The sequence below is a fragment of the Eublepharis macularius genome, chromosome 2, assembly GCF_028583425.1.
Source record: "Eublepharis macularius isolate TG4126 chromosome 2, MPM_Emac_v1.0, whole genome shotgun sequence".
Lineage (NCBI taxonomy): Eukaryota > Metazoa > Chordata > Lepidosauria > Squamata > Eublepharidae > Eublepharis > Eublepharis macularius.
In genome coordinates, this window is record NC_072791.1 from 61750769 (window position 1) to 61772549 (window position 21781).

General features: G+C 39.3%; 1 protein-coding gene across 1 annotated transcript in view; it reads right to left on the reverse strand.

Moving 5' to 3' along the window:
• Window positions 1–1579: 1579 nt before the first annotated feature.
• Window positions 1580–21781, reverse strand: part of RASGRP1 (RAS guanyl releasing protein 1) — a 60064-nt gene continuing 39862 nt past the window's right edge. The window contains exons 9-17 of the mRNA XM_054972251.1: window positions 21291–21566; window positions 18169–18249; window positions 17649–17753; window positions 16449–16558; window positions 14349–14493; window positions 11218–11254; window positions 8208–8354; window positions 5159–5529; window positions 1580–3883 (exon numbers count right to left, since the gene is read on the reverse strand). Of these exons, the coding sequence (XP_054828226.1) occupies window positions 3752–3883; window positions 5159–5529; window positions 8208–8354; window positions 11218–11254; window positions 14349–14493; window positions 16449–16558; window positions 17649–17753; window positions 18169–18249; window positions 21291–21566 (1404 nt within the window). The 3' untranslated portion in view covers window positions 1580–3751. The remainder of the gene's footprint in view (window positions 3884–5158; window positions 5530–8207; window positions 8355–11217; window positions 11255–14348; window positions 14494–16448; window positions 16559–17648; window positions 17754–18168; window positions 18250–21290; window positions 21567–21781) is intronic.

The following is a 21781-nucleotide window of genomic DNA, read 5'->3' on the forward strand; positions in this document are numbered from 1 at the left end:
AATCCGCCCCTAAGGGAGTAAAAAGAGGTAAAATGTGTTTTCCCATAGGGATACATACAGCTTCCCTGTGTGGCTGGCATGCTGCTGCCTGCTTCCCTCCACCCACTACCAGCTTGGCCACTCTTCTCTGATAGGGCCAGCCTTTCAAGCTCAATTGTGTATGCGATCTGATTGGTCCTCACCCTCCACATTCTAAACAGTATGCAGTTTCTATTGGGAATCATTGAATGTGTCCTGAGGTAAAATGCACTTCCCACCCAGTCTTCCCCTAAAAGTTCACTAGGGTTGCCAACTAAAAAAAAATGTTACATACCCATAAATATTATAACTGGATTTAAAGTAGTTAAATACCATAGCGAAGCTCAGGTATCAAGCTAGTATACTAACATCTACAAGCACGTTCTAAGGTGCAGCAGCAAGCCTGCTCTCCCCAGTCAAGGGGAAATTTTGCACATGAGGAAAAGGAGTACACACACACATACACTGGCCAAAGTTGTCAGTTTAGTTTTCATTTCTGCACTTCTGAGATTGGCTGTTTTTAGTGTATTACTTGTGATATTCAACTTGGTTCACAGGTACTTTAGAAAATCATGCATGACTAAATATATTACAAGTATTTACATTCAGAAAAATAGTTACAAGCCAATTATCTGTCAATGTTAACTGAAATAGCCAGTTTCTCAAGAAGAAAAAGATTATAGAAGCAGCTTGAATACAGAATCTTAGTAATAGATTCAGGTGGACTTTTACAAATGGAAGTACAAAGCAATTTATTAACACCAAATTACTCCAAATAGAGTAAACATACATATGCTAAGACACACAGTTTAAATACCACTGTAGATGAGCAAATATTTTGCTATTCTAAAATAAATTATGGAACTGTTTTAAGTCAGAGGTTTAAACAGAAGTTGCAAATAAATATAACAAAAGCTACATAAGGTCACAAGTTACTAATACCATAGTGTATTCTGTCAGTTCTAGTATCATCATAACTACAAGTGGGGGCGTGCAAGGACATGAAGGGAGCATCTCATTTTCCCCTGTATCCCCTCCTCCACCATTTTTTCTTTCATTCTGACAACCCTCATATCCTCTCTTCTTTCCCCACTTCCTTCTCTCCTTTTCCACCTACCAGTCAACCTACCTTTTATTTACCCCCATCTTTGGCTATCATTCATACCCCACCTTTCTCCTCAGTGGGACCCAAAGCAGCCTACACTGTTCTTCTTTCCTCTGTTTTATCTTCACAACAATCCCGTGAGTGTGTGACTGGCCCAAGGATACCCAGTGAGCTTCCACAGCAGAGTGGGGATTCAAATCTGGATTTCAAGTGGTGGCTGCTGCGTGAGCAGCTGGGTCTGCCAATGGTTGCTTCCAGGCCTTTCCTGGTGAGTCCTCCCTCAAAGGTCAAAACAAGCCTGGACAGGGTCCAATCCCCTGCCCCTGCCTTTCACCTGACAGAAAAAAAGGCTTGAATTCTGACAATATTGTTGTGGATGCTTAGCAGCATCCACCAAGGTTGTTCATTTCTTAAATCTACAGGTACTGCTTTTATAATTTTGGAGGGTTTGGAGGGTTTAAGATTTCAGATTTTTCTGCAAACCTGGGGCTTTTCTCAGGTTCATAGAAGGATTAATTTTGTCCATTCATGGCTACGTTTTCTCTAGATTTAATTATCCACAGATTTGACCATTTTGAGAATTAGATATATTGATAGACAGTACATACCCAAGGTGATTTCACAAGCAAATGAAAAATCACCTTTTGGCATTTTGTGTGCTACGTCCACAGGTGTAAATAGCAAAATGCATGGGAGTCTGGCTTTTAAAATAATTGTTAGTTGTCATACTATTCCTATTTATATGTATAAAATATTTCTAGGCAGCTTTTCCTAGAAGTTCAAAGGGGAAATACATGACAGTGTTTTAGTTATGTGAAGCAGATTAGAACGAAAGAGAAAGAAAGGGAAAGGTCAAGGCCCCTCCCAGTGATCATCACTGCTGAACCAGTTTTTGAACTGTGATTTCCCATATTCAAACTGCTATAGCAGCACACTTAGTTGAGGGACATGCAAAGAGGTGGATTTACATGTACAACCTTCATGTGCATTCTGTTTCACTTGTGAACCAGAACTGCTTGACCAGAAGCACATCATTGATCCTCTATGCACTGTTATTACTATGCCATTCCAGACTAGAAAAGTAGAAGAAGAAAAGTCTTCCTTTACAACAGCTGCAGATATGCATTGGTGAAACAGATAAGAAAATTTTCAAGTCACTAAATTTGATCCTGTGAACAAGGCAATTTATAACTGGCATTTGGCTTGAAGTAATTGCAGAAATGCCACATAATTAAAAGTTGGTTTCTGGCAGTCAATTTGGAAAGAAAGAGAAATGCACCATGCATATATATGCTTAATCCTCATGACTCACTGCAGCGAATGCCTCAATTAAGTGAACCTGCAATTAGCTGAATGTAATATTCCCTTACCAAGGGAGTCAAAGGAAGAATATGAACCCAAGGTCCTCCCCCATTTCTATGTGAGAAGAATCCCTACCAGAATGAATGAGAGTGGCACAAAAGCACAGCTTTTCCAGGCAACATTATTGGTAACCTGCTTCCAGCTGGGCAGAATATGGAAGCTAGTTTAGCATACTGGCTGTAATGCAGGAGGTCTCTGGTTCAAATCTCAACTCTGCCCCAAACTCATTGGGTAGCCTTAGGCAAGCCATTTTGTTCAATGTCAGTCTCTGATCTACCATATAATGGTAATAATACTGGCCTAATTTGTAAGATTGGTATGATGATTATGATAATACATGCAAAATGCTTTAAACACTGAATGCAAATGAAAAATTCTAAATATTATTATTAATACTTAGGAATCTAATTCATGGGGGAAATCACAAAGGAAGAAATGCATTTTTCCAATTATTATTCATGGACACAATACACTCAAGGATTAGAACTAAACCTGAGCTTTAGCATGGAAACATCAATGTACAATGCTTTGTAACATGCTATATGTAGCATGCCATGTTTCTACAAGGGCAATACACAATCAGATCAGTCACTAAGACCCACTGATTTTAGTAAGCCAGTTAACTGCATGCTCAATTCTGTCCAGCTGAAATCAATGGGACTTAACTTCAATGGATCTATTGTATGGATCTAACTTCTATGCATCTATAGTAAAGCATACATTATTAGAAATAACATGGATGACTTTGTACTAGTCATTTTGTGAACCATTATTTTACCCACACATTTTACAAAGTTACTTCATTTTCAGATTTGTGCTCTATTAGAAGTTGTTTCCACACATGACAATGTACTTTTTTAAACACATGCAGTCTACATTGGGCCATATTTGTATCTTTATCTAGAAAACATGCTCAAGATGACGGCATATTTCCACTTCTAGAAATGGAGGTGTATGGAGACAGCACTTTGTGCATTCTTCTTTGGTAATGAAGTTTCTTATGAAGACAGCAACGGTGCCTACTTAAAAGAATTCTAAACTATATTGTTCTGGCCAAACTTGAAGGCAAACTATTTTAACCACTTTAATGGAGCATGCATACATCCAAGATTATTATTAACAAGCAGAACCAGACGCTTCAGCAGAAGTACCTCTGTTTAAAATCCTCTTGCCACTCTGCATATGCATGAGTACATCAGCCTTTATAAAACTCAAAGGCCTTTTTCATCATGTCAACCTTCCACAGGAGGGCTCTTGACTTGTTGGCTACAAGCAGTCTCCATGTTCCCTGCTATCCAGTATGTGATTTCTTTGAATGCTGAGCAGTTCTATTTTCTTATGTGCCTGTTTAAGCTTCAACTTCAAAGCCTCATTGTCTGCTGTTAAAATGTTTCTTTCCTTGAAAATAAAATGGGTGTCATCAGAACAGAGTATACTTTAAAAATAGTTTCAGTGTTTTCATTCCTACTTAGCAGGAGCACTTGCTTGACTGGCATCTTATTCTCCAGGTCTGTGCGCTTACTTAACTAGTCCCTAAATTATAACAACTTGAACGGTAAATGGGTTGAAAGAAACAAAAACCATCCGCCTGAGATGGGATCAAGTATCACTGATGCATCTCTAAAAAAATATCTGATGGGCTGGTAAACACAAGCTTTCATGCACAAAGTAAGATATTTCTATCAAACTATAAGGGAACATATCTGCATTCCATTCTAATTTTCAGCTCACCCAGTGTACCATATCCTGCAGGAAACAACAAGGGAAGTGAAGGTGAAAGGCTCCCCCAAGAAAGTCCGAAGTCCATAAGATATCTAACAGCTATGCCAGCACTATGCTTGTGTCAGCAACGTGCTTATGGTTCAGGGGCTTAAGGCTGATCTGTCAAATCAACTAAAATGAATGGATATGTTTACATTTTTTCCCTAGACTATTGACATTAGTTAGGATTACTGTCTTTAAATCCCATGTTGCACACATATTTCTATATTCTCACCTTTCATTAAAAAGCAAGCATAGTGTAGTGGCAAAGAGAATGAGCTGTCATCCAGGATGTTTCCAGAGATTCCATTTTGCCTCACTAAACAACCCTTAGAATAGCCACACTCTCAGCCTCTACATCATCTTCTACAGGTGATTAAATACTAGCTTACCTTATAGGACTGTTGTAAAGCTTACAACCAGATAATGTAAGCAAAGTGCTTTGAACAAAGAAAGCACTATATGAATGCTACATATTATTATTGTTGTCGTTGTTGTTATTATGGAATTTTTTTCACGTAGTGAACAATCATAATGAAATTTACTATTATTATTACCGAACAATGCTTATGTGAACTCTCCCTGGCTACCCACCAAAATATCATCATCATCATCATCATCATCATCATCCATATCAGAATTTCATATCAATGTCAAAAAAGTTTCAGAGTATAGGCTATATTTTGGTGGGTAGCCAGGGACAGTTCACATAAGTGTTGTTCGGTAATAATAATAGTACATTTCATTATAATTGTTCACTATGTGAAAAAAACCTTTAATCAAAACTGGGCTTTGGTTTCCTCTTACAGACCTGAGGACTCTACATTAGGTCCTACCTGGGTGATTTACAAACACAAAAAAGGCTGTATGATATGTTATGAACTATCATTCACAGTAACTGTTTCAGTGTACCTGCTCTAGTTCCTGGTATGAAGGTTTAAGAATAAATGGCTCTTCCTTTGTTTTTTGGCTGCCGTCCTTGTTTTCCCATTTTACATAAGCCTTTTTACGGCTAAGAACTGGGCTTGGGCACGGAGACAGTGGAGCAGGCTGAAGAAAAGTATTTTCAGATGGCACTACTGGCTCCTTTGGTTGTCTGTTGAGCCCATCACCATAAGCTTGAATTAGGTCAGTCTGCGTGCTTTTGTGTAGCACAGCTGGCTTTAGTCTTACTGAGATCTTTTGAGCTGACACACCCATAAGCATAATTGTTCTGTCCTTGCTCTCTTCATTGTGCTCAACTATTTCTCCATTAGGAAAGGGAAACCCTCCTTCTTCTAGTCCTGTTGGGGGGGGAAAGCACATAAAAGAAGTTAATACATATACAGAAGGTGACAGAAGTCAAGTGGTTTTGCTACTGGAACTACATAAAATATTTCAAGAATTTGGTTCCAGTTCTTTCTTCCACTTGGTCATTCTATAGGTTTTAGTAAATCGTACTCTGTTAAAAAGCTGAGATATGAACAATAATACAATCAACTGCAGTCCTTAGTCACCCAGCATTGATCAGAGCCCATGGCTTTTCTCCTTCCCTCCCAATGGAATGGGCTTCCTGAGGAGGTGAGGGATGTGTGTGGTCTATATAAAAGTTTAGGAAGCACTACAAGGTCATTTTAATTGTGAGGGCTTTTACTGGGATGTAGGCTGCAACACTGGAGGTTTTTTGTAGGTTTTTAATTTGAATTTATAAGCTGCTTTGAGCCATGGGAAAAGGCAGGGTATAAATGCTTTAATAAATAACAAGAGAGATGGAGGCTAGGGAACTAATGGAATTTTTTTGGATGAATAATAATCAAGAATCAAATCCAATCTCAGACAGACAGACAGACAGACAGACAGACCAGTTAATATTCAGATTAAATCTTCAGTGAAATGGAAGTTCAGTTGCATTTCGCTGTCCAAAGGCTATTAAGTTTTGGCAAAATGCACAAGAATTACTAAAAAGGGGGAGGTGCTACTGATATATCTTTTACTCCTGAACCTTTTTTGTTGAATGATGTATTGAGTATTGCATATCAATTCTGGAATATAATACACCATGCACTTACTGTTGCTAGATTGCTTTATGCTAAACACTGGAAGAGCAAAGTTTTGGTTGATATTATGGAATGGATAGAAAAAGTAAAAGATACGTTTCTATTGATAAAACACAATTTTGCAGTGGAGTGGAAATTTATATTAATTTGAAACTGTTTCTAAATGTTTTTGTAATAAATAAAGTTGAAATTAGATTTGTTGTTTATATGTATTATTTTCCTTATTTTTTCTCTGTTGCTTGTTATATGAAATAAATTTTATATAAAAACAAATAAAAGCACTCCTGAGATGGCCTATCAGCCTGCTATATACCACTATTATAAAGATAACTGAGAATTATATCCTGCCCTTCAAGTATACAAAAAAAGGAACCTAAAGGCAGCTGACTATCAAAATTACATAATAACAGAATATAAAGACATAAACCAAAGATATCACATCTGTTATTAAATACAAGATAATGGATTTTAGCCCATCTGAAGTATCAGGGATTATATTTATTAGGCAGCAGCAATCTGGGCCAAACTGGAAGGAGTTGATATAGTTATGAAGAGAATTTTTGTTACTGGACCTTAAATATCAACTGAGGGCCAAACTAGATGATACTAGGTCCCAGAGTCCAGAAGAATTTGAAAATCAGCTTTAGGATCCTTGAGATAGGGATGTATGAACTGACACAATGTGCTGACAGACACAATCCAAAATACAAATTGTCTTCAGATATTAAGTTCAAAAAACACACACACGCACACACAAAATTGTACACCACTTGACTTTTTAACTTTTTACTTCTTCATACAGCAGGTCGATGGTACAGTAATCAGCAAAATACTAAAGTCACATTGGAGGGCTCTCTGAATATGATGAGTCAAGGAGGTTTTGAAATTGTGACCCATGGCACAGACAACCTACTGACACACAGAAAACCTACTGAAACAAGATCTGTTCCAGCCGGTAGCTCACAGGGAGCATGCTGCAGCCCTTGACTTCAAGGTTGGCCAAAACTCTGGGAGTGGGGCTAGGGAGGTGGGGATGAGCTAGGGAAATTAAAGAAGGGATGTGAGCCCTGGCTGGGGAGGATAAAGTGAAGAGACTGCTGCCGCCAAGGGGGGGGGGGAGCAGAGCAACTCTCCAGGGAACAAGCTGGGGCATAGGTGACAAAACCTCCTGGTTCTCCTGTTTCTGAGGCCTTGAACAGGGAAAGTCAGAACAGTGGATGGATAACAGGAGGATCCTAGCCAGCCAGAGGCACCACATATGTACCTCTTAATATCATTAAGTCTATGTGTGTTAAACATCTTGTAAATCAAAGTTATTCTGGTTTCTGTTTTAACCTGGCTGGCCTGAAGTTGTTGGCTGAGGGGAAATAACACACACATGAACATCAAGCATTCTGGTCATGACCAATGGGCCTAGTTAACTAAATGGCGGCACCATGTGGAGAGAGTAAACACTGAGCTCCCTTTCCCCAGTAGGCCTAGATAGTAGCTGGGTGAGAAGGTAGTAAATATAGGGAGCTGGCTGCCTGTCTGGTGGAACCTCTGGGCAGAGGAGAGAGAGGACCTGATGTGGATTTGCGTAAGGGCTCTCTACTTGACAAATAGAGGTTAGACAAGTATCCTGTTGTGACTGCCCTTAACTGTCTATGAAGCCCCAAATCTGTTTAAGGAGGTTTATGTTGGGAGGCAGTGTGTACGGGGTAAATAAAGAAATAAACCAATACTCACTCACTAAGAGATAAATAGAAAAGAGTCCAGTAGCACCTTTAAGACTAACCAACTTTACTGTAGCATAAGCTTTCGAGAACCACAGTTCTCTTCATCAGATGCTGGATCACTAAGAGATGATATTATTGAACTCTGCATTAAACTGGATCTTAAGTAACAATTATTCCAGAACATTTCATTAACTGAAACCTTCTTACCATGGATATGCTCCTTCAACCCCATGGGACAGAGGCTAGATGCAAGGGCTGAAGCAGGGCTGTTATCCACCACTGTAGCTTTAGATCTTCTCTTACATTCAAACACAACCAGATCTTTGCATTGCTTGTGACAGTTCATACCACAATCTGCAAACAAAAACAGAGTCAGTTCACTGACTTGATGTCAGAAACCAATAGATCAATTCTTTCATCTCCTATCATCTGAAGCGTTTTACAGAAGCCCTGTATGAAACAAAATTGTAAATAGCACTCTCTGCTACCCTAGATTCTGTATTAGTTTTGGGGCGGTTTTAAATATACTCGGTGGTGGTGGACAGTGCCATTAAGTCATAGTTGACATATGGTGACCCCTACTGGGGTCTTCAAGGCAAGAGACTAACAGAAGTGGTTTGCCACTGCCTGCCTCTGCAACTCCGGTCTTCTTTGGAGGTCTCCCATCCAATTACTAACCAAGGCTGACTTTGTTTAGCTTCTGAGATCTGACAAGATTGGGCTTGCCTGGGCTACCCAGGTCAGGGCATTCCATATTTAGATTACATCAAAACAAATCAAATTTGCAGTGCTGACCATCTATACTTGGAAGTAAATTCAATAGGATTTATCCCTAGTAAGTATGCTTAGGATTGCTGCCATATATTCTTTTATCCAGGTTATAATGTAAATCTGTGGATCACAAGTTCCACACCACCACCAACCTCTGATGCAGCACAAAATACTCCTTCCAAAAAGCTGCTCCTGGTGCACAGGGAGCCATATTCATAACACAGCATGTGGTTATGGATATAGTAAAGCATTCTAAGGCTGTAACTATTATACTGCACTGCTTTGTGAGTCCTATTTAAAGACTGTTTTCCAACTAAATCTTCTGATGGACCTCTAGAGCGAGGAAATAACCCAAGCAATGAACATGATCAGGCCTCTCTCAGATCTAAGAGCCTTGGCAGCCCCTTGGTTACTGAGGGGCTGCGGATAATGAAAATACAAGAAAGGCAATGCTGGAGAAGGACTTGGGATGAATCTGACCAGGCATGGGCTCCAGCTTATTTTAAAGCCTACTCTGTGGTGATGATGGCGGTGAAGAAACAATATTTCTCTGTGATCACTGCATCTGCACAGTATAGACCTGTGGAATTACTCTGGGTGGTCAGAGACCTATTGGGTTCCAGCCTACAGGACTGCTATCATTCCACTGCTATCATTTTGTTAAGCACTTTGTGGATAAAATCTCTCACATCCATTCTAACTTGACTCTACATTAGCAGCAACAGGATTGGATGGTCCCAGGGCCCTGATTTGTTTAATTGTATGGGATACAGTTCAGCTTGTCCAGTCTGAGGATGTGGGTGGGATACTCAGGAAGTTGAGGTCCACCACCTGCTTGTAAGACCCTTATTCCTTCTGGCTGCTTAAATCTGCCAGGGGGAGGGCTGGAAACTGGATAAATGCTTCTCTAAGAGTGGGGGCATTGCTCCTTCCTTGAAACGAGCAGTGATGCATCTCCTCCTAAAGAAACCTTCCTCTGGACACAAGAGAGTTGAATAACCATAGTCCCGTCCAAATGTACCATTCTGGAGCAAAGTGATGGAACAAATGTAGCTGGCCAGCCTCAGTGATTCCTGAATGAAATAGATTGTTTGGATCCATTCCAATTTGGTTTCAGACCTGGCTATGAGATGGAAATGGCCTTGGTTACCCTGGTAGATTAAATGCCCCAAAAGATGGATTGTGGAAATGCAGTCCTATTAATTTTCCTGGACCTCTCAGTGGCTTTTGATTCCATCTATCATGGTATCCTTCCAAACTGCCTTTTGGGGTTGGGATTGGGAGGCACTGTTCAGAGTGTGATGCTGGCCTACAGGATTCTGCAAGGTTTCATCTTGTCCCACATGTTCTTCAACATCTATGTGAAGCCACTGGGAGAGGTAATCCAGAGATTTGGGCTGAGTTCCCATCATGTGCAGATGACATCTCTATTTTGCACTTCCAGCAGATCCTAGGTAGGCTATGTAAACTGAACAGGTACCTGGAGGTGATTTTGGACTGGCTGAGGGCTAACAAACTGAAATTTAAATCCGAACAAAATGAAGGTGCTACTGGTTGAGGGAATGTTTGATCCAGGAAATGGAATATTACTTGTTCTGAATGGGCTTACACTTGCCTTAGTTTGTAGCTTGGGGGTGCTCCTAGTCCACCTGTTGGATAAACAGCTAGCAGTGGTTGCCAGAGATGCCTTTCACCAGCTTTGGCCGGTGACCCATCTTATGCCTTTCCTGGGCGGAAGATCTTGCGGCTATGCTGCATGCCATGGCAACATCTAGATTAGATTACTGCAATGCTCTTGACGCTGAGCTTTCCTTGAAAACTGTCCAGAAGTTACAGTCGATGCAGAATGCTGCAGCAAGGATGTTGACTGGAGTGGGTCATAGGGTTCATATCACATCCCATCTTGTTCCATCTGCACCAGCTCCCAATTTGCTTCTAGACCCAATTCAAGCTGCTGGTATTGACTTTTAAAGCCCTATATTGGTTATGGCCAGCATACTTTAAGTAATGCCTTCTCCCATATGAACCTACCCGTCCACTCTGGTCATTTTTGGAGGCCCTGCTTTGGAAACTCCTGCCATCTGAGGCTGGATGGGTGGCAACCCAAGAAAGGGCCTTCATCGTCAGTGCCTAAACTTTGGAACTCTCTCCACAGGGAGATACATCTGTCTTCCTCTATAGTTGTCTTCTGCCCATGGATGAAGACTTTTTGTTTCATTTGCATACCCCCAATAACTGTTTTCCTCCTTTTCCCTAGTTTTTGTGTTATGTGTGTTTATATGTTTTTACTGAGTTATTTTATATACACTTTGTTTAAAATGGTGTTTTAATATATTGAAATGTTTTGATGTTTACTGCCTTAGAGACCCCATTTGGGTGGAAAGGTGACATAGAAATGTTTCTGATAAATAAATGTTTCTGATAAATGTTTCAGGATGTCACTTACCTTTACACCTATATCCTTGTTTAATAACCCCCCAAAGCTGAAATTGAAGCAGAAATGGCATTGAAGTTAAAACTGTAGTTGTACCCTTTAACAATTCTAGTCCCTACTCAGCTAAATTATCTGAAATGGATGACCACCCACCTATATGTTCCAAGATCTGCTACTTTCCTTTACTCTTTCTCAACAAGCAACATTTTTCTTATTAACAGTCTAAGATATCTCAAAACAAGAAGATTAATGGGGAAGATACGAATTTGTAGCCACCCACAATACCACCTTCAAAACTAGGTGCAGTTTAGTCTCCACTTAATACATGTTTGTCTTAGTAAATTATTAGCAAATTTTGGCAGATTTCAGAGAACTGAAGCTATTTTAAAAACAACCCATTCACTAAATTCAGAGAACCACCAGGTCAAGGGCTTTCTCTGTGGTGGCCCCATCCTGGTAGAATGCCCTTTCCAATGGCATGTATGCCCTGTGGGACCTCTTTAGGAATTATTTCAAGCAGGCTTTTAACCAGCCATGACACAGCATTTTAAATTTTTGCCACTTGGCTGCTTAAGTTTAGGTTATCCCAGTTATTTGGATTACATTGTTTTATTAGCTGTATTCTGGTTGTAATCTTTGTAAACTGTTTCCGGCCTTGTTTGAGGTAGAGGTGGTATAAAAATTCAATAAATATATAAATAAGAACCTGTTTTGATTTGCAAGTAGCAATAAAACTGGTCATCAGGCTTCTTAGGAGGAGGTGACAGTGTTTCCTGCCATGCCTGTGGGTCCTCAAGCACCTTGATTCCTCCAAGGTAAAGACTGCATAGCGGTCATAGATTAAATAGATATACCATAGTATTTAAGGGGCTATACAGAAATGTGAAGGGCATCAGTTCTGACTACCTGTATTACTTGTTGGGCTACTTTCATTTTAATGCAATACATAAAATAGTAGTCACCACTGTATGGGTTCTCTCAACTGATCATATCAAGTCTTCTTTAGAAAACAAGCACTGCAATAATCCAAATATTCTTACCCACTCAACCCTCACCACCAACCTGGTGGAGACTATACTGGCAATACCTAGAGTAGAAAAGCCTGCACCATACATCCATACACAAAACCCAGGGACACAAAACCCAGAATCTTGCACCACAATGTGAGGAATGGGTCACATTTAGATGTTATGCCCTGAATAAACAAGATATGTTTAAACATGTGTGGGAATGATCAAAGGAAACCTTTATTTATTTGAAATATTTAAATATTTTTATGCCCACCTTTCTCCTGAGCATCTCAGGATGTTGAGTCTCATCTTACAAAAGTCTTGATATCTCTAGCCAAGTAAGCCTACCATATATGCTTTCCACCATCTCAGCATAAAACAGACCTCCAAGTAGCCCCCCTCCAGCCTAAGAAGCCTTCCTTCAGCTTAAGTGGCTCTTCCTCCAATGGAAGAGCCACTTAATTTGGTGGAAATCTCCAAACTTAAGCCCAAAGGAAAAGAGGATATAAAAATTTAATTAATAAATAAACTTTGTTCAGTGGAGTGGTAGGTTAGGGATAGGATTCACCCCACTCAGACATATCACTGATCCAACTGATCTTATATTAATATATTTAGCAGCAGCCACCACAAACCCCATTGCAGCTGTCTTTCCCAGACTTTAACTGACAATGCTGGGGGCTGGACATGCATACCAATCATGTCCTTTGAGTAGCATTACAGACAGTATTAACGTCAGCAGACTGGGAGGTGCAGAGAGAGGATGAGAAAGAAAAAGGGAAAGCCGAAGACAGAGTGGGGATGAGAGAGGGAGAGATAATAAAGCAAGGAATGAGGAAAAGTTAATTTACTCATCCTAAGAATCAAACTACCAATATATCTAATTCTCAGCATGGCCCCATCTAGGGATACTTAAATTTGGAGACTGGGGCCCTACTCAGACAAAACAGATATTTCTACAAACTTTAGAAAAGCCCCAGGATTTTGCAAAAACTCTGAAATCTTTAAAAAAAATACATTGTGGGTTAAAAAAACAGAAACAGTGATAGAAACAGTGCCTATAGCTTTAAGAAATGAATGCCGTCAGTAGCTGTTGCTGGGTAACCACAATAGTATTATCAGCCTTGACATCTTAGTTTCTGTCAGTAGAAGGGAGAGGGGGAGGGAGAGGGCCCTTTCCAGGGCTGTTTTGGCATCTGAGGGAGGATTTATAGGGGCCACATCCACCAGCAACCACAAGGCTACTTGTTAACATGTATGATTTACTCAGACCTGCCTGCCTCATAATGTTCAATAGCAACCAACAAAAAACAGTATGGTGTAGTGTATAGAGTTTCAGACTATAGATTCTGGAAAACCCAGGTTCAAACCCCACTCTGTGATGGAAGCTTACATGGTGACCAGTCATACACATGGCCAGTCATACACTGTCAGACTAACTTACCTTGCAGGAATGTTGTGAGGGTAAAATGGAGGAGGGGAGAACAATGTCAGTTGCTTTGCTTCCCCACTGGGGAGAAAGGTAGGATACATATGAAGTAAATATATATAGCTGAAGATGTGTGTGGGGTGGCAGATAAAAGGTTGGGCAGTGGGTGGGCAGGAAAGAGACAGAAACAGGAAGAGCTAAGGATACAGGGGCTTTTAAGAGGAGAGAAGAAAGGAATAGCATGGGGAGGAGAATACAGTGGAAAGTGAGGTGCCTCCTTGAGGTCCTTACAGGTTCCTTACCATGTCACTGGGCCCAGTACCACACCACTCAGCCCAGCCCAGTGGCTGGCACCACACAACTGGGCCAAACCTTTCCCAGGCTGCCAAGGGAAGGGAAGAAGGAAAAGCTGAAGATGGGAACAGATAAAGGTAGGTTGGCAGGTGGGTTGGAAGGAGAGAAGGAAACAGGAAAGGGGGGGAGATACAGAGGCTTTCAGAGAAGAGAAATAAGAAATAGTGGGGGAGAGGAAAATAAGATGCTCCCCACAAATCTCCCCACAAGATGCTCCTTTTAAGTCCCCCGCTTACAGTTTATATAATAATAAAAATGACTTACAAAAACTGTCACAGATAGTATTGCACATTTTATTTTTTAAAATACATCTCCTACCCACCACCAACACTGCCCCCCTCCAAGCTTACAAATCCAGCGCAGTTGTCACAGAACGTAGGCTTTAGGTAAGTGGTCTCCTGGAAGTTGTGGGAAAAGCCAAGGCCTAATTTAGAATAAATTGAGCTGGCCCTCATGAAGTACGCTGTTATTTCATCCCTGCTAATCAGGCCTTCCCTGCAAACAAACAAGAAAGAGCATCACGTGTGAAGCTTCGTATTTCACTTAATTCATTTTCAGAGCCACAAATATAGGCAAATACATACATAAATGTGTGCTCACACAAACTCATGGCATATTCCTGTCAAGTAGGTAGCGAGTTCTGCAGCAGTTCATCTAAAATTCAGCAAAACTGCTTAAGAAGCAGCCTTCACAACTGATTCTGAATATGCAGTACAATTATCAAAACAAAGAAGGAGCCCAAGGAATAATTTAAACCACTAGTACCTTTAAATCGCTCTTTACAATTTCTAATGCCATAGTAGACAATGAACAGAACTGAAGGAGGAGGAAAAAGGCACAACAGGAATCTGAAACATACAAGAATTACTCATGTTCTCTTCTTCAAATGTTAACCCTTTGGGAACACATCAGGGCACTGGGTTGAGAAAACCAAAATGTTATCTCTAGGGGTTTACACCTAGGGTTGCCTGGCATGGCCTTGGAAAATAACCCTAACAATTTGGTAGGTGTGTGTGGCTGTGGTAGTAGGCAGTCCTTTAAGAATGCTAGTCCCAAACTGTATAGGGTCATTGCCAGCACTCTGAATTGTGCCCAGAAACAAATTGGGAACCAGGATACATAGGCTAAAACTGGAGTGATATGTTCCCTACAAACCACGCTAGTCAACATCCTGGCTACAGCATTTTGTATAAGTCAAAGTTCCCAAGAGCTTTTCAAGGGTAGCCCACATACAGCAACCATACAGCATGCATCATACTGGACAATCCTAGCCACAGCTAGCCTAAATGACAAGAAGCTAGAGAGTAGTAATACATGGACAGTTCTCATAAGAGGGAAGTGAGCAATGGGCTTCCATATGTATTGGTATTAGGATAGATGCCATTTAATTTCTTCATAAATATTTTGGAACTGGGGGCAAGTAATAAAGTAGCGAACTTTGCAGAGAATATCAAATTATTCAGGGTGATAAAAAGGACTGTGAAGAGCTGCCAGCAGAATGTGAAGAGCTACCAGCGACATGGCATGGAGATCCCAACCAAGACTATACAATGTTGCCTGTGTCTGATGGTCTGCACCAAAGTAGACAAAGTCAGGGTCAGTAATGGTAGTAGTTTTTTAAAAGTTTTAAATTGCTGAATCTGCAACTTCAATCATGGGTTCTGCAGCTTCAATCATGGGCATTATTTGGGATCCTCATTTCCAAATCATTTAGCAACAATTTCTCTGTGCCTCCAGCAGATGACCTCCTCTGGTATGCTAATCATCTTTCAGGACGTTTCAAATGACTCCCTGGCCTCATTAGTTCCTCACCTTCTGACAAAAAGAAATGAAGGTACTCCAGATGTTCATTATAGCTGCTAGTCAGGTTAATTCCTTCAGAGACAAGAGCATCCCAACTAATTGGTTGCAGTGCCAGATATCTGCATGATACCAACTCAGTACTAGAATTGAAATTAATTCTCCCAACTGAGTATTTCTTCCATTTGATCAAGAACTTACTGTATTCAGAATTTGGAGGGAATACAATTCTGTGCTTCTTGCCAAGCCCACCTCTGAAGCTGGTAGCCAAGAACTTTGATAAAGCACAATGCCTGGTTCAAAACTCATTGTTCATAAATAAGTTCCAACATCAAATGATTTGGATAAACTGGCAGCAGAATGGCCAGATCAAACACTACTTTGAAATCAAACTCTATCCCTGCTAAGGGCTGAGGTGTGTCTAATATGCAGTTAGGTTGTAAGTCAAGGATCTGTACAGCAGGGTTAATAGCCTGCAGGATATGTCACTCTTTTCACTACTTCTTCTGTATCACAAAACCCACTTGTTCCATGGGGAAAACTTCAACAAATGGACAGCATGGAAGGTGAGCTGCTCATCTATACATAAGTTACGCTGGCATCTTTGCAATGCAAAAGTAAATGTAAAGCCAATGGTTGGGTATACACACCTGTCCTTGTCCATTATACAAAAGGAAAAAGGAAAGCTTGCTGCAATCTTCTCAAATTCTTCCTGACAAATGTAACCGTCCTGATCATGATCATAATTTTTGAAGACAGACTAGATAAGGTTAGAGGAAAATTAAAACAAACGAACAAAAATACTACTTTAGGTTTTTGAACAGTACTTGCTTTGTAACAGATTAGTATCGAATTATTAACTCTAGGAAAGCTTTATAATGAGTATTTTAAAATTAATTTACTATCTAGAAAGGTGTTACTAACTTACAGGATTATATTATGGTCGAAGGAAGTACAGCATGTACACTGTCCTGAGATCCTTCAAACGTGGGATACAATTACATAAATTGATGCGTTTGTTTGTTTGTTTCAAATTTTGTGGTCGTATTTCTGAGTAGGGAATCTCCATCCCTTTCATTACCATAGCCAACAGAAGTAGCACAGTCTTCCATGAACTAGAATGATATATGATAATTTTATTCTGTTAACAGAGTAAAGACACTTCTGTGGGCTCTTGATTTTACTCTGAACTTAGCCAACTGCAGAAGTACATATACTGCATGTTTTCCATAGCTTTGTTTAATGTACAGCTAACTCAGAAATTGGAAGTGTTTTTGTTGCTTACACAACTTGGCAGTGATGGTAGACCCCTCCACACTATACAGTTATTTGATTTTCTCTCCTCCTACTTCCTCACAAATCCCCTTATGCTCAAGCTGCCATATTTCCACCCCCACAACCTCCTACTGTCCTTGTGCACAGTGGAATTCAGGTTATATGCAGCACTGGGGACATTTTATAAACACAACCTCGATGTCTCCAGAAGGTATCAACATTCTCATATGACTGGGTTGTATGATTTGGTCACCATAGAGGTCAGCATGCCTCTGGCATGATTACCACCTCCTACTATATAATTTAGCAGTATACAACATATGAATTAAAGTCATCACAGTATTTTCCTGCTCTTACTCTACACACACTTTTCCTGATTGATACTGAGACTGCAACTATATGATGAGCAAATGCGTCACGTCTACCATCCTCCATACTGAGTAATGGGTTGGATCCCACAGGAAAGTGACTTTGAAGGAAAGTGATTTTGCTAGCAGGACATATCTGTGAGACCCCATAATGTGTAGTAGGAAAATGACATAAAACATACATAGTAAATAATAAAACATACTCACATCTACCATTCTCTGAACATGTTTGCTAATTATCTTTAGATCAGGTTTTGGAGCTATACCAGAAGCCCAGTCTGCTACTACTGGTGGTTTGGAAGGTGTCAAAGGCTAAAATAAGAATGATACATTTGTATTATTGAAGAAAAGAGAATAGTAATGCTCTGTTACCAAACTTGTACATCTAATAGAGGCATTCAATATTTGTTTTAGGAAGTTCTCTCAATGTACATATAGCAATGAAAACATATGTCTGAGAGCTACTATTAAATTCTTAGCTGTATATCCTAGCTGTATAGAGTTAATGTCATTGGCATGAACTAGGAGAATGCTGAACAATAGCTGGTGAGCACATTAATCTTCTTCTATACAATATTCTTATTCAGAAACATAGGAGTTTTTTCGACATCACGATGTACTGCAAGTTAGAAAAATAATCCATGGGTAATATTTAAATGTCTAGGGGAAAATATCTGGATGATGAAGATTATACTTTAATTTTGAAATAATTTGTTAGGATCCTTACTGCAGCACGGTGACTCCTTGGCTCTCGAGCATATGAAAGTTCATAAATTTCATCTTCTGTATAATAAAGGTCAAGGGACAGCTGCAACAAAAACACAGGAATAGGTTACTTCCCTAAACACTGTAACTGGTTAGAAGGTTGCAGAAAAAAGCTTTCATTGTACCACACAAAATCAATACTATTACTACTAATAATAAAAGGCCTGTGTGACACAAGTAAGAAGAAAACTAGCAAACTTTCAGCAGGAATCCATACTCTAAAGAACCAATCATTTGGAAGGTTGGAGTAGCACCAATAAAATTCAATTGTCACTTCTTGCCTAGCTTTCAATGTCTATCAGCTGGTAGCTCATTCTCGGTCTGCTTTATAGGGAAATCCTGAAACTGTATCCTCAACTACTAAGGCAACTAAAGTGAAGAATACAAGGACATGTCCCCAATATCTTTATAAAGAAATTAGTTTTTTGTATGAGTCACTCTCTTTGAATCAAATACAGCTTTTATACACCGTCTCTGTAAAGGACAGTTGTCAAATTAAAAGTTTGTGACCAGCCAATTTTTCTTATGAGATTAATATTGAACTTCCTTAAAATTGTTATAGGAACCACTAAGATAAAGTGCACAAAGAACCTGTCTTTTCTTCCTGTCTTCTTTGCCCACTCTCCATTTTCCTTCTGTCTATTCTTAAAAAACCAAACATTAACCTAAAAAAGAAACATGTGGGTGAAATCCATTTTAGATCCATTTGTGAATTTCATTGCCATTACATCAGCAGAAAGCCAATGTATAAACACTAAACATTAGTATGAACACTAAACATTATCAGTATTACGGGTTTAACTAAGCCCTAGTTAGAGCATTTAAGTAGGGACTGGGAGACCATGCTTCAAATCCCCATGGAAGCTCGTTAGATGATCTTTAGTAAGTCACACACTCTCAGCCTAACCAACCTCATGCAGTTAGTGTTGTGAGGATCAAACGGAGAAGAATGATGGTGTAAGCCATTTTGAGTTTCCACAAGAAAAGTGGGGTATTCTTCCACAAGAAAAGTTGGGGGGGGGTTCTCAATAAATATGTGGGAATTAAGAGTTAATATAATAACATTTTGCATAGTGATTAAGTAGTTGGGCTGAGAATCAGCACAACAATCAGCTGGTTTGAACCAGTTTAATATAGTGGTTAAGAGCAGTAGGACTCTAATCTGGAGAGCCGGGTTTGATTCCCCACTCCTCTGCTTGAAGCTAGCAGTGTGACCTTGGGTCAGTCACAGCTCTCTCAGAGCTCTCTCAGCCCCATTCACCTCACAGGGTGATTGTTGTGAGGATAATAATAACATACTTTGTAAACTGCTCTGAGTAGGTATTACGTTGTCCTGAAGAGCAGTCTATAAATCAAATAATAATAATAATAATAATAATAATAATAATAATAATATTGCCATGAGTTCAGCAGAGGGCCTTGGGTAAGTCTCTCACAGTCCCAGCTCCCCAGCTGTATTGTGGAGTAATGCTACTGTTCACCACTCTGACTGAGGCACTAATCTGTCCAGAAGACTGGTATATGCTATTGCTATTATCATTATCATTATTATTAGAGTGATTACTACAAAATGAACAGCAAAATAACTAGCTAAATCAGGTATGTTCAGGTAACAGAGTGCCAAGCTCCCTCTTCCTCCACGTGATTCATAAACCTAGTGTGTAAACAACCTTCTCCAGGTGAACAGTCAGCTGAAATGTATCTTGTGGGTGAGCTGTGTGTCACTGCAATTCTTTCTATCCCAAGATATTTTTGCACATGAAAGATCTACCTATTTATCTTATGATATATGAAACAGGCAAGACAAATTAAGGGGGACATATAGCTGTCCATTTTAAGTTCAGAAACTGTGATTTCAGCTCATTTTTAATCTTGAATTTTAAAAGATATTTTATCTGATCAACTGAATTTTTTCAATAAGGAATAACTTATTCCTTCAATAAGGAAAATTCTCTAGAATTTCAATGGAATTTAAAATCTTGTTTGTATCCTAAGCAAAACAGAAATAATTTATGCTTCACATTAATATTCACAGAATGATGGCAGTTTTCACTTAGGTGGCTTTACACTTAAATTGTGAAAGATCACAGATATGTTCATTTCTGATGTGTCAAGTTATTTTGCTGAAATGCAGTGGGAAGCAGATGTTTTGAGGATCAAAGTCAAAGAGAAAAAATCTGATATAAGGGAAACGGGAGTTACTAGTCTGAAAGAGAATTCAAATATTACTGTTGCAATGGACCTGCTGCCAAAAATTACTTTTGGGGTGCTATGGAATGGTGTTTGAGTCTAGAACTAACATGTCATGATGGTTAGCTGCCTGGCATAGTACATCCTACAGTTGCTGTACAACTCAGCAATTGCACCATTGGCACACTTACCATGCAACTTGGGTGACCGGTGAAAAGTTATTAATGTATTGTTAAAGCTAAATGAAGCCACAGACAGATATATACAGAAAAAAATGGCTGCAGCTACACCACTATGATTCCATTTGAATGGGGTTCTAATGAAGCCACTAAACAATACTATTTATTTATTTTATATTTTTATTTAGGACTTTTTAAATTAACTTTATTTCTACACTACTGGAAGTCTTAAACTGCTTTTAAGTTGTATTTTTATTCATTTTATGATTATTTTATTTATATTGCAAGTCCTCTTGAGTTGCTGCAAAGTAGAAAGGCAGCTAATAAATGTTTTAAAACAATTAAATAAATGTATTTACTTTATTTATAGTCTGCCTTCCTCACTGAAACTCAAGGCTGATTACATAATATAAGTCAATGCAATCAATAGGATGAAACAGCTAATAAGTATCTAATAAACACAGTATGACTATGCTGGTTCAGGATCCCAAAAGTACACCAGTTAGCTTTGATTCCTGTTTAGGAAAGTATATAAGCATACACTTTCCCCTACAGGCCTATTGATACTTGCTTCAAAGTGGACACCAACAGGGCACAATAGCCTACTCACTACAAATTGTCCTGATTGACATCTCTGCCTGACGTTAAAGTAATTCCACTTGACTATAATTATAAATGGGAGAAAGTACAGTCTGTAATCAAAAAACACACTTACTGTGAGAAGATGAACGAGATCTTTGTTAGCCTCCAAAGGAGGTGCCATTTCCTGCAGTTGTATCAGTTCATCAACATGATTGTACAAAGAGTACAACTTATGAACATTAACTTTTTTGTCTTCCAAGTAATCCGGCATGGCCTCATAAAGGGAGATCAAATCTTTCAGATGTACTCCAAGGATAGGGATTTTAAAGTTACTGCATTCACTGTAGGCACGCCGATAATTATCATAGTTCCTATAGGATGACAGTAGTTCTGTCATTTCATTGAACACCTAAAGAAAAACAAAAGAGAAATTAATCTGCTATGATTGTCATTAAGACCACTTTCAAACTAAATGACACCCCTTGCCAGCACACTTGCAGTTCAAATTAAATGCAATATTTTTACAGCCCGTTCTATAGATCAGCATCCTCAGCTGAGGTACTACATCTAAAAGTTTCTTTTTAGAAACAAGTTTCAGCTGCAATTGCAATACCTTCAGGATTA